This window comes from Macrotis lagotis, chromosome 8 (genome assembly GCF_037893015.1).
Source record: "Macrotis lagotis isolate mMagLag1 chromosome 8, bilby.v1.9.chrom.fasta, whole genome shotgun sequence".
NCBI lineage: Eukaryota > Metazoa > Chordata > Mammalia > Peramelemorphia > Peramelidae > Macrotis > Macrotis lagotis.
The window spans coordinates 4,035,403-4,048,597 of NC_133665.1; the positions used below are offsets into that span (position 1 = coordinate 4,035,403).

At 37.5% G+C, this 13,195-nt stretch overlaps 1 protein-coding gene across 4 annotated transcripts in view; it reads right to left on the bottom strand.

Moving 5' to 3' along the window:
- Nucleotides 1-188: 188 nt before the first annotated feature.
- GLYR1 (glyoxylate reductase 1 homolog) overlaps nucleotides 189-13,195 on the bottom strand; it is a 39,305-nt gene continuing 26,298 nt past the window's right edge. For 2 of the 4 annotated variants that reach the window (XM_074196316.1, XM_074196314.1), the window contains exons 8-16: nucleotides 12,962-13,012; nucleotides 12,795-12,868; nucleotides 7,449-7,548; nucleotides 5,900-6,010; nucleotides 5,023-5,124; nucleotides 3,476-3,638; nucleotides 2,985-3,164; nucleotides 2,474-2,598; nucleotides 189-2,044 (exon numbers count right to left, since the gene is read on the bottom strand). In XM_074196316.1, the coding sequence (XP_074052417.1) occupies nucleotides 1,970-2,044; nucleotides 2,474-2,598; nucleotides 2,985-3,164; nucleotides 3,476-3,638; nucleotides 5,023-5,124; nucleotides 5,900-6,010; nucleotides 7,449-7,548; nucleotides 12,795-12,868; nucleotides 12,962-13,012 (981 nt within the window). In that variant the 3' untranslated portion in view covers nucleotides 189-1,969. Of the gene's footprint in view, nucleotides 2,045-2,473; nucleotides 2,599-2,984; nucleotides 3,165-3,475; nucleotides 3,639-5,022; nucleotides 5,125-5,897; nucleotides 6,011-7,448; nucleotides 7,549-12,794; nucleotides 12,869-12,961; nucleotides 13,013-13,195 lie in introns of all 4 variants that reach the window. The other 2 variants (XM_074196315.1, XM_074196317.1) reach the window with 2 other exon arrangements.

The window sequence follows — 13,195 nt, forward strand, 5'->3', positions numbered from 1 at the left end:
TCTTATAGGCTTTTCACAAATGTCACATTTTCTCTTTAAAAAGGAGTCAAAAACAAAAGCGAAATAGCTAAAACAGAAAGTCATAAAAAGGAACTTTACAGAATTGTCAACAATATTAAGACAACACTGACTAGCCAGTTTCATTACAGCATCTCCCAGATCCAGAGCTTCTCCCCTCCCTCCCCCCCACCCCTTACCCCTCCCACCATCCTGGCCAGGAATAGAACTGGCATGTTCAGAGAAAGGGATAAGGACAGTATTGCCAGTTTAACATCTGGACTAGAATTTGATACTGCATCCTCCCCATGTCCTCTCTTCTTCCACAAGTTTCATTTCTCAAACCTAGGCTATAAGAGATAAAGGGGAAAGAGGGACAAACTTCCAGATGCTGGAAAAAAAAAAACCCAAACTACACCCATAGAACTGTCATTGAATGCTGCCCCCCTCCCCCCTCCATGTGACTTCAGAAAACCAACCCACATAAAGGTAGATTTTAGGAAGGTAGATTTAGGATTTTAGGGATGACAGCCTTTCCTTGTTCCTATGTACCATTTCAATCCCATTAGGGTACCCTCCCCAAAGAGAATACAGGGATCTCCAAGATGGACTTGGGGGTTTACCTTTTTAGTCTGTCAGGACCCATCTCAGGCAAAGTCTTCTTTCCCCAAATAGGGGACCTTGTGGCCCCAGAGGCACAAAGAACATGATGCTGGCTGGAGTGCAATTACTCATTCCTTTACTAAGAACTGATCCCATGATTGGTCAGTGTTGGTTACCCAGGGTAGGGGAAGCTAGGTCTGGGTCAAAGTAGGTAAAAAGACACCCACTGTCTCTTCAAAGGCAGGGGTGGGTAGGAAGAAAAAAAGGTGGTGGCATGCACAAGACTTTCTGTATGAAAACAGATGGAAGGGCCTAAAGGGCATTCAAGGGGACTCCACAAGAAGTCAGAAGAGCATGTGACATTAACGGAATCAGAATCATTCTGATACACCTCCCAGACTTCACTGGTGGGCGCATCATTCCTCCCTTTCCTTCTCCCGCCTCCATCCCCTGGGGCTGGAATGCAAATCCAAACACTAAGTAAGGTTAGTGATACTAAATCCTATCTATATTGGAAAAAATCCCTTCCAGTATTCCCAAGAGGGTCTTACAGATGGTGGATACTGTGATGGGATGATGACAGTGGGGTGGGTCTGTTCTTCAATCAAACCTTCAATCTTTCCAGTTCATAAAACCATTTAAAGAGGAATTAGTTTACTAGATTTTTTTTTCAGAATGTTGATGGCTTAAACATCCAAATGCTCTCCAACTGGTTGTTTGTAGCCTGAAGTACTGTAGGCCCCTTTTTGAGGTCTATGCCACCTCAATGTCCTCTTCCCTGGGGGATGTACTGATATGGGAGACCTAAGTGGTCTTCCAATGGAGCAGCCTGTATTCCCAGGGAATTCAGGGCAGGATCAAAAAAGGAAGAAGAGCCAATCCCTAGAGTTTGAGAAACTCGGACTTCACAACTAGGACACCATGAAAGCTGCTTCTTACAATCCCAATGAGAGGGGAAGAGGATAATATGGACTCTGGCCCCCTTTGCTAGAAGGAACTCAAACTCTTGACAAACTCAGGAAGGAGAAAGAAGCCAAGCAGATTCTGGCAGCATCGCTTCTGGGGGATCAAAGGGGTAGGGGTGGGGTCTGTTTGAACACACAGTCACCATTCTGATCCAGGCAGCAAATGCACAGCAGGACTGCTCATCAGTTTTTCACAATCCAATATCACCTTTCCCAACCCCCTCCCCCCCTTTTCCCTGAGCCCCCAGAGGAGGCCTGATGCTGCAGCTGCACTCATGGCAAATCTTTTCAAAGTCTGTGTATAAAAGGAAACGTAGAGACAGATGGACTGGTCCAGAGTTCAGTCCCAGGACCCTGACCCCATGTGAGGAATGGGGATTAGCAGGAAGATAGGGCCTCAGGGCTTAGTGTATGTAGGCTCGGTACACAGCAGACATGTCATTGTCAGACTGGTCCAGTGCCTTGGCTCGTTTATATACCTGAAATGACAAAGAATTACAGTTAATTCTTTGTTCTTAGTGATAATTAAGGTATGTAAGGAAATTATTATATAATTGCAATCAATAAGCATCTACTGTGGTATACAACATTATATGATATGATAAGGTAGAACGGGAGATACAGGATAATTAAAATTCACAGGCTTTGAGTTTCTGAGAAATTACTACTTAGTTGGTCAAGTCTAAACATTTATTAATGCCCATTTCAAGGAGATAGGCATGAGAGGGAAGAGTGACATAAACATATGTAATTCAAAGGCTTGATTCCAACACAGTATAATCCCTCTTTCTTGCTCATTAGAAAAAAAGGCCCAGTCCTACCTGTAGCATTTTCCCCTTACTTAACATTTCTTTAGACTTTAGTTTTCTTTTTCAAAGTCTCAGAATAAGAAATAATATTGAATGTACCTCATTTGCTGCAGCTGCCATAGGAGTTGGGTGGTTGACAGAATCACCTAGTGCAATGGCTAATCTGAGATCCTTCTGGATATACTTCAGGTAGAAATCAGGTTTAAAGTTCCCTTGGAGGATATCTAGAGGAGAAAAACCAAGACATTTTTAAAAAATCTGTAAAAAAAAAATAATTCTAAAAAAGGGAAAAAGGGGTAACTTCTGATAAAAAGTTATCTAGAAAAGTGCACCAGCAGTTTAACAAAGATGACTGTCTTTAAACTCCACATTCCTGTAGAACTCAAGAAAACGCACAAGTTCCACCCCTGAATTGTTCTCTAGTCCCTCTGGCACAAAAGAGTACAGAATGGAGGAGAAACCTAGGAAAGAAGCTTAGGTTGGCCTTCTCTACTCAATTTGAACCCAAGATCCTCATGCTTAAGATGTTGATCTCAGCCAGTGAGTCACAACACAAGAATGTTTGATGTAAAACAGAAGAAAGAAAATGACAAATAAAAATGGACTTTACTTTGGCACTTCTGATCTAGGAAGATGCTAGCCAGTTGTCCCTGATTGAGGATGTCAAGCAAAGTCTGTTGAGACTGTCCTGTCACTTGGGCCAGCGTCAGTCCTTCAGCGATGGTAGCCATGAAACTCCCTTGGACCATATTCACAATCAACATCATCTTGGCTGCATTCCCAACCTCACCTGCCCAGAGCAAAGAAACATATTTACTTCATAAACAACTCATGTAATAAGTGGCTTTCCACCCTCATCCCTGTTCTGATACCTAACCAACTGGACCAGTAGAGGCCCTGTTAACTTGCCCCCAACAGAACTAGTTTTGACCCTTCTGGATCTTTATATTGCTCTCCTTCCAGCTCTGGGTGTGCAAAATAAAGGAAACCTCCTTCCTTGGGGGACCCAGGCAGAGAAACTATATTAATTGATGATATCATCAGAACAGTCTATAGGGTATATGGCCCTGAAGTGGTGGGGTAGGCAGGCAGACATGTTACCTAGAAAGAAGGAGGTCTTCCCCATTGCCTGGAAGCAGCTACTGCAGTCTTCATATAAGCCCCTATCACCAGCTGCTAAGATCACTAGCATCCCATCATTAGACAGTTGTTGATTTCCTGAGACGGGGGCTTCTAGAAATCGACCACCCCTGGACACAATCACCTGGAAAGGAAATTCACAGGTTCTGAAGGCTGTTCCTCCCACAGGTGGCCATGTAGGATTGATGTTCTCTAGGTATAGAACACAATGGACAAGGGAAGATGGCGAACCTACTGGAAAATGTTACTTTCCCATTCCCATCTAGGCTTAATCTTCAAAAGAACCTGTGGTCTGCCAATGCAAACCAATCAGCACTTACTAAAGCCATCTACTATATATATGTGTGTAAGCACAATGCTAGAGAATATGGGTATGAGAAGGAAACAATAAATAATCCATGACTTCAAGAAGCTTATACTTTTACAGGGAATGGGAATTGTAAACAAGTTGTTAAATAATTATATGCTTATATGAGATCATTTGAGGAGGGACAGCACTGACAATTAGGGAAATCAAGAAAGGATTCCTGTAGCAGACAGTACATGAGTTGAGCCTTGAAATAAACTAGGAATTCTAAAAGGCAGAGGTGTTGGGAGTATATTCCAGATATCCCATACAAAAAAATGGAAGGGGAAGATGGAATGTTGTGTTTAGACACAAAGCAAGTAGTATGTGTGAAGTGGAGTATGACAAAATCAGTATGCACATTGTAATGGGCTTTATATGGCAAGGTAAGGAGCTTACATTTTTACCCTCAAGGCAAGGAAGAGTTACTAATGGTTCTTGATGTGAAAATAAAATGATCAGGCTTTTATTTCAGGAAGATTATTTTGTCAATTGTTTAAGGAGATGGAATGTAGAAGGAACAAAGACTAATTAGGAGGGCCTTATTTTCTTTGAATTTTCCTACTGAAACTAAAGCACAATGAGCATGTATATACCCTGTAAACAAACTCCCTTGCTTCAGTGCCATTTACTGTCCCTTGTGGTGCTCTTTCACAAGGTATACTCAAGTAGTCAGACATACTGTGACTGTAACTTCAATCACGCTTCACAAAGGCCAAGAGAAAATATAAGAACTGATGGGTTCTGGAGGAAACCACACCATGATATGAAGAATGCTTTTATATATCTGGGCCAAAGAAGACAAAAGTCTGGGGATTTCTAAAGTGTTAACTCAACTTGTTTCCTGGGAAAACAGAAACACTTTCTTCTATATCAGGTAGAGAAAATCTATTAAAGCAAAGTTTACATCTTGACAGATGATAAAATACTGCTTTTTATATAGTCAGTAGTCACAGGAACTGATGCTGCAGTAATTTTGGTAGCACTCTACAAAAATAAATTGGACTCACTATTGTTTTAAGGTTTCAATAAAGATAGAGTAACACTGTTGAATCTCTTCTCTATTATCCAGTCTCTCTAAGATGGCCAGATGAAAGAAAAAATCAGTACTGGTCATGTACTTCATTTAGGAAGGGTGGAAGTGTTTGCATTGGACTCCTACCTGGGCCAGTTCAGTGACTGTGTCTGCATCCACTGTTGACATGTCTACATAGCATTTTCCAGGGCGGATCCCTTGAAGCACACCACTAGGGCCCAGCACCAGCTGTGAGAACACAAGGGGAAAGCAATAGCCCAGGCCCTCAACAGCCTTAAGGCCTGTTTCCCTCACCCTCTAACTCTCAAACAATTTTTGTCTCTCAATATCCTTTCCTCCCCCAATAATATTAGAGAAAGTATTGATCAGTGAAGTCAGACCCAGATACCAGGCTGACGGTAGAGTCAAGGTATTAGCTGAGGATGTGGTTCGCCTAAGCAATGTCTTCTTGAATGGCGATAGTGCTATAATTAAACAGAATTCAGAGAGTCATGATGTTCCCAGACTACCTTCCCAGATGTTTAGGAGCTAATATTTAGCCTAAAAAGAAAGAAAAGGCTTGGTTTACCTTTGATTAGAGCTTTCCATCATTTGCTCAGGTCTCAATCTTAAAACAGTTTAAAAAGGTGACCACTGCCATTCAAGCATATAAGAACACAAACACAAAAAGCTACCAAACATAGAAAGAATCCTTTGATATATGGCCTATAGATATAAGAAGAATAATAGCTTATAGCATATAAGGATAAGCAAAGATTTTTTGTAATAATTACAATGCTAGCTCTGAGAGATAGTGTTTCAAGCCTACATTTTGAGTCAAAAGAAATTTGTTTTAAAAAAAAATCTATTTTATGCAAATCAATTTCACACAAGCAGGTGACTTGGAGACCTGATATTGAATTCCTCTTAAGTTTGACGTACACTATCTTCTGAAGGGTAAAAGGATATGTGGCCTATCTCTCACAAGAGAAGCAACTACAGAGAGGAGGGAGGGGATCCTTACGTCCTTAGCTGCTTTGGGATCCGACACGCAGGCGAAGGTGATGTCACAGGTGGAGACCACTTCAGCGGGGGTTCTTCCCAGTCGGGCCCCCTCCTGGATGAACAAATCACACTGCAAAAGTCACAGATCCAAACGTAAGGAGAGGGTAGCACATAACAAAACATGCTTCCTAGGTTTTGTGGCCTCTGATAGCCTCAGCTTATCTCTAAAGATCTCATAAGGCAGAAGATTTAAAGGTTCACTAGGTAAATGACAGTTAAGTGAGCAGCAGCTGAAATATACAAAGGGGCAGGTGACTTTCCTGATTAGATTATAAATTAGAGTAATTGCATATCCCTTTTAACCATTCAGTGTTCTAATTATAACAAGTGATTAAAAATGTTTCTTACTATTGCTAATCTACTGTTAAAAAGGGTGAAAGGGGGACAGCCCAGTCCACCTGGGTAAACTATTATGGATAAATCCAGTGGAGCTAATGTGACCAACCACAGCAAGAAACACCATGGTTAACTGTGAAGGCTCTTGTACAAGTCAACTAACATACTACTGTATGCAAAACAAGAGGAAAAAAAAGATTCCACTTTGTGGTTTGTGGTGGGGGACAGGGATTGTCAGGATAAACTATACCTAGTAACCTAATTCTAATGGTCAGTTATATTGGAAAAAAAAAAAGCTCCTGTAAAGTTATGGCTCCTAAAATTTTTTTCCACAGGTCCCTCTAAACTATTCTAAACCTTCCATTTTGTTACTTTGTCTAAGAATTGCAAATTTAGAGAGAAGGGACACAAAAGATGAGGAAATTGAGGTCCAGAGGTTAAATGACTTGCTTAGCCTAATTAAGATACTGGGTTCCATTAGGTCTTACATACTTTAGGGAAAAACTTGGAACTCAAACAACATTTCATCATATCACTCTTCCTGCTCAGATATCTCCTAACAGTTCCCTACTATCCACCATAATACTCCAACTACTCAGTCTCGCTTTCAACACTTGCTACTGCCTCCAATTCAGTAATTTCCCATTTTTCAACATGACTCTGGGTCCAGTCAAAAATTGTTTACTTCACTTGCAACACCTTCTACTTTCAACTTTATTAATCTATATCTAAAATTTCCTTCAGTGTAGTCCTTGCCCCCAAACTACCTTTCCCCCTTTTCCTGATCAATCCTATCTTTATTCTGCTTATTTTTGCATTCCAAATTCTTTCTACATTCAACATTGTAACATTTTAACTTATCCTAGTTAATTTGGTAAAATGTTTCATATGTGAACATTCTGTCTCCTTATCAAGAACTTAAGTTCCTTGAGAAGATCTATTTCTCTGGTACTTACTCCCTTTTGGCTACTCTACTATAGTGTATATAATATTATGAAAAAAAAATTATTTTGACTCCCCTATCCCTACTGCATGTACAGCTCTGTCTGTGTAGGACCCAACTATGTTGTAACTTTAGTTCCAAGCAGAGAGCTCTCTGATTCAATCTCTAAATGAAACATCATCTTGCCTCCCCATCCTACCCTTCTAGTCCCACTGCCACATATCCTTACTTTTTCTGCTGTCCGGTTCCATACAGTGACTGTATGACCCATTTTAAGTAAGTTGGAGACAATGCCACTTCCCATGAGGCCAAGGCCCAAAAATCCTATCCTGGGGAGAACACAAAGGTTAGTATATGGGAGGGTAGGAATATATATATTTTCTATGTGTACACACACACACACACACACACAGTATGTAGGCAAACAAATACACAATGGAGCAAAAATATCTTCAACACTGCTGAGGAATGAATTTAGGTCACTAGACAAGAGAAAGCTGGTCCCTAGACTGCTCAAATGACTAAATAAGAAAATAGGCACTTCTGAGTCTACCTGACATATGGCCAACACTGGGGGGGGGGGGGTGAGAGGGGGAAATGTGTTTAGTATAACAAGATAGGGATAAAGTTTTCTCCTATTTTGATAAAGGATCAAAGTAATAAGTATATATGTTATTATATTTAGTTCCTGAAGCAATTTCCTGGGTTGAACTTGAGTGTTGAGTTTTCAAATGACATTTTTAAACACATCTTCCAGAAGAGGTTTTATATTACCTTAAGAATTCTTATTGGTTTGAACAATTAATCAAGATTGTACCCCCCCCAAATCTAGAAGTCTCATTCAAATGGCTCTTTTCAAATTTTACAAAGAATCATAGACTATTAGAGCTGGAAGGAATCTTAAGAGAAATAGCTAATCAAAGCAATAAATGCTTTATACATCTCTACCTATTAGTTCTCATTGTGAGGAAGTTCTAAAATTAATTTACCCATACCTTCTAATCCATTCTAAGGGATTTCAATTCTTTGTCCTGATAGCTCTTTTAAATACCTGAAATCAGTTATGGCCTGCCTATGTCTTCCACCCTTCAAGCGAAGTATTCCTTGCTCCTTGAACTGATTTGACATGATACAGTTTCAAAGTGCACTTAACCATTATAAATGAGTTCCAAATTTATCAATTTCCTACTAAGCTGTATTCAGAATTTAACAAAATATTTGTGATATGGTCTGATATCACAGCATAATAATATTCCTCTTTTCCTGGACATTATATATTTTTAATGTAGTTAAGATAAACTATCTTTTTTTGGCTGTCACATAATAATGTTGAATCACACACTCAACATACGCTATTATATCCCTTCAATCTTTTTTATACCACTTGCTATCTGGAAACTACAGGCAATAGAAGTTGTACCCTTTTTCATTTTCAAACTATACCATTCTAATATATTTGTCTTTTCCTTTTATCAAGAGTCAATTCCTCCTCCTAGATTTTGTACCTTATTCTTTCCAAATTTGGGAGGGCTCTAGTTCTCAAATTCATCCTCCAATTTAATTTTCCAATTTTTTTCCCATTGACTTTTCTATTCTTTCCCCTATCAGTATATGGGATAATTCAATAAAAGGAGTTTGGGAGAGGATGTGTATGGAACCCAGACCATTTATTTTTGGACCCCGCTACATACTAACTATTCTATTTCTCCACAACTAATAATATCTGAACTGCTTTTATTGGTAGTATATACCTATTGTATCCAATTCCTTATTGTTTTTGCTTAATGTTGTTATTTGGTTTTTATCTTTATCAATCCTCTAAAACTGATCTCACTTACCCACAAAGGGTCATCAATGATTTTCTCTTGAAGAAGTTTTTAATGGTCATGTCTTCTTATACTTCTGCTTTTTTAGTTGCATATATAACATGGCAAACCACTATTCTTTTCCTGGCTTCTGTGACCTTGTTTCTATGATGTACTTATTTCTCCAACTCTATTAAATGCTTTTTCCTGTAGTTATTCTTTTTTTTTCAAGTTTTTGCAAAGCAATGGGGTTAAGTGGCTTGCCCAAGGCCACACAGCTAGGTAATTATTAAGTGTCTGAGGCTGAATTTGAACTCAGGTCCGCCTGACTGCAAGGTCGGTGCTCTATCCACTGTGCCACCTAGCTGCTCCCTGTAGTTATTCATTTTCATGTTCTTATTTATTCTCTTTTTATATTAATTCCTATGGGAAGCATTAGTGTCTTTTTTTTAAAGCTACCAATGTATGAAGATGTTACTCAAACCAAAATTTCCAACTTTTACCCCTCTCAGTCTGCCACAAGTATGTCTCAGAAAAATTTTGTCCTTTAATAAGCGAAACGCTGAAATTTCTTTACTAAGTATCCAATATCCATGATAATCACCAAAGATAACCACCTTGCTAATTTCACTAGAATCTCTAAAATTCATTATTTCCTTTTTCATTCAGAAGGCCACCCCTCCTAACCCTGATTATTAATTATATGGTATGCCTAAACTATGGATAGTTCTCTTCCTCATTGATCTCTTTGCTTCCAGATTCTCTGGATAGAGAAATCAGTAAATTACTGCCAGAATTATTTTCTTTAGCACTGTTTTCACATTTTACTTCCTTGCTTAATTAAGGGTCTATAGTAACTCATCCTTTTAGTAATATATTCAATTCCTTAACCTAGTACTCTAGGCTGAGAAGAATGAGCTGTTCTCCAGTCCTTTAAAATAATCACTATAAACTTAAGACATTCAAGAAGCATTAAGAAATAAAACAAATATGTAACAAATCTTCAAATAAAAGTCTAAAATTCAAGTAAGTTACATTTTGATTAAAAAAAAATCAGTTTAACAAAATAAAAATATATTTACTGTTTCCCTAAAAATCTTTTAAAATGGCTATAATCAATGAATTTTTCTTATTTTCCTGATTCCATTTATTATCACTTATACATTTTTCTGACTTTGTAGTCCTGATTTTCAATCATTACATAACAATAATACATTATATTAATATGCTGTAATATATCCTCAATCACTGGATGTCCAAGTTATTTCTAGTATTTTGCATTAAAAAGGACATATTTTTGGGCTGATATATCTATTTGGGATGTAGTCTCAACAATGGGATTGGGTTGAGTACAATTAAGTTAACTGCCATACAAATGTAAACTTTTTATAAAGCATAAGAGATCTACTAGCAATGTAACAGAGGTGACTGCTTTCTTGCACTGATAAAATGATTTGATGAGAATAAGGTGTTAAAATAAAGACTTTTTTCTTTGATCCCCTAGTCTACTTCTACCTTTTATTATTCTTAAGCCTCTTCATTCTTAACTAAAGTAAGGTGGATAAACAAATACTTATTCTTTAAAAAAAAATAGAATATTCTATAAGGTAAAGAATGAGCTAGTAAAGGGTTCAGGATTTTGAGAGGCAACTTGAAACTCTAGACTAAATATATATTTTATGTACAACCTACATGTCTCTTTAAAAGACAAAGAACTAAGTTCCAACTCTAAGGTTCAAACAAGATCGGATCAGATTCTAAGAAATTTTGTGACCAAAGCACTCCCTCTACCCAGGAATCAGAGGGGAAGAGCTAGAAGAGTAGAGCCCTTAGGGGTAAAAGTAGCTCAGTGGTATGGGTAGCTCCATGCCTGAGATAGCTGACTTCCTCACATCTCACTTTTTCCATCTAACTCCTTTTATTTAAGGCAATGGGGTTAAGTGATTTGCCCAAGGTCACACAGCTAGGCAATTATTAAATGTTTGAGGCTGGATTTGAACTCAGGTCCTCCTGACTCTAGGGCCAGTGCTCTTAACCACTGAACCACCTAGCCTTCCCGCATCTAACTCCTTTAGATATTCCTTCTCCAACCAGAGTTAACTGGTGTTCTTATTAGGGATATACTTAGCAATGATTTCACCTAGAATTTAATATGGTTCAGTTGATGAATATGCAATCAAATATTTTTCAGTAATTTAGTTCTGACTGAAGCTCATTTTAAAGGAAGGGATGGATATTCATTTCCAAGTTAAAATCTGTGCTCCAAAAAAAGGACAAACAAAACTGATAAAATCTTTTTTTTAGGTTTTTTTTTTTTAATTTTGCAAGGCAAATGGGGTTAAGTGGCTTGCCCAAGGCCACACAGCTAGGTTAATTATTAAATGTCTGAGACCGGATTTGAACTCAGGAACTCCTGACTCCAGGGCCAGGTGCTTTATCCACTACACCACCTAGCTGCCCTGATAAAATCTTACTATCCAAATTATATAAGGAAATGATAACTATATATATTAAGTTTTATAAATTTAATAGCTAGATCCCACTCAGTAAGTGATCAAAAGTAATTAGAAACACATGAGAAAAACAGTAGATCTTCAAGTGGGCAAAAACCTGGCCTCATAAATAATGAAAAAATATAAATTGAAACAGCTTATTATACATTATACACATGTGGTATTTCTATATAACCTTAACAATTAATTTTAAGTGAAACTTTCCTAATGTCCCAAGTAGAAGTGATCTTTAACTTTTTTGAACTCCCCCTACATTTTGTACTTCTTATTGTATAAAATTCACAGGATCTTTGAGATTAATTATTTTTGTCTGGTATCTCTTCTGCTAGACTACACATTCTTAAAAGATCAAGGAATCTATCTTATTCCTCCTCTTCAGCACACTGATCTCATAAACATAATAATACTTCAATAAATACTGAATATATCAATTAAATTAGTAAAAATATATAAAAATGGGAAGATACAGTGTTGAAAGAGCTTTAGGGGACATGTATATATTGCTGATGACACTAAAAATACAAAAGAACAACTTGGAAATATATTAAAATACAAAATCATCCATTCTGAGTACATTAATCCAACTTTCCCAACTCCTTACAGGAACATATCCCAAGGAAATAAGCCCCAACTCATTTTTTTTAAAAAAGGTAATTTGTACTAAAATAATAGCACTGTTAGTAATAGTGAAAAAAATAGAAACAACTCAAATTTTCAACAACAGGAGAATGACTAAACAAACTACAGCATGCTAAAAATATATCTATATTTATCTCTTAACATGACGGGAATGAAGAGCTTTAAAAACTTCTATCAATGTAAGTCAGCAATTACTTGGCAAGTTAGAAAATTGCCTAGAACAGGTTGTCCAAAATGCAGCCTGCGGGTGATTTTATAAGGCAGCCTGCAATGCTCTCACTAAAATGACAAATTATATTTATATTGTCTATTGTTTCTATAAAACTTTAAAAAGTAAGGTTGGACAGTTCTGGCCTAGAATATTAAGTAGTAGCTTGCCCAGGATCACACATATATTAAAAAGAAGCAGTAAAAAGTTATGTAATTGTTAAATAGGTAAAAATAAATGAAGACTAGAAAATAGAAATTTTGCAAATAATCTATAGTTTAACATTTGACATATTGATTTTTCCTTATAAAGTTGTTTCAGTTCCTAATTAAAGAAAAACCACAAACCCCCAAATATTCTACCCTGGTCAAAGTCAAGACCACAGAAAGTATGCCCATGAGGGGTTATACTTTTTGTCCGTGGGAGTGATGCTGCCATTCACTGCTGTGCTATCTGCTGCTTGGATAGATGTGGATCCAGTTTCCTAGGGAAATAAATTAGGGAGTTATGAAATTAGAATGCTCATAATGAAATCTCCATTGAAACATGAAAATTTAAAGAATAGAAATCTGCATACCTCTTCACATACTTTTAACTTCTTTGTTATTGCTTGATAACAGACAGCTGGCTAACAAAAGAAAATAATCACTTATTAAATAGACTTCATCCTTCATTACAGAACCAATTTATAAAAACCTTTTGCCCCAAGAAAAAAGGCAATCATAAAAAAATAAAGAACCTGGAGTCATACCCCCTGAAAATACCTATTAAAATCACCTTTCCTTCCAAGTCTTCAAAATACCTATACTGC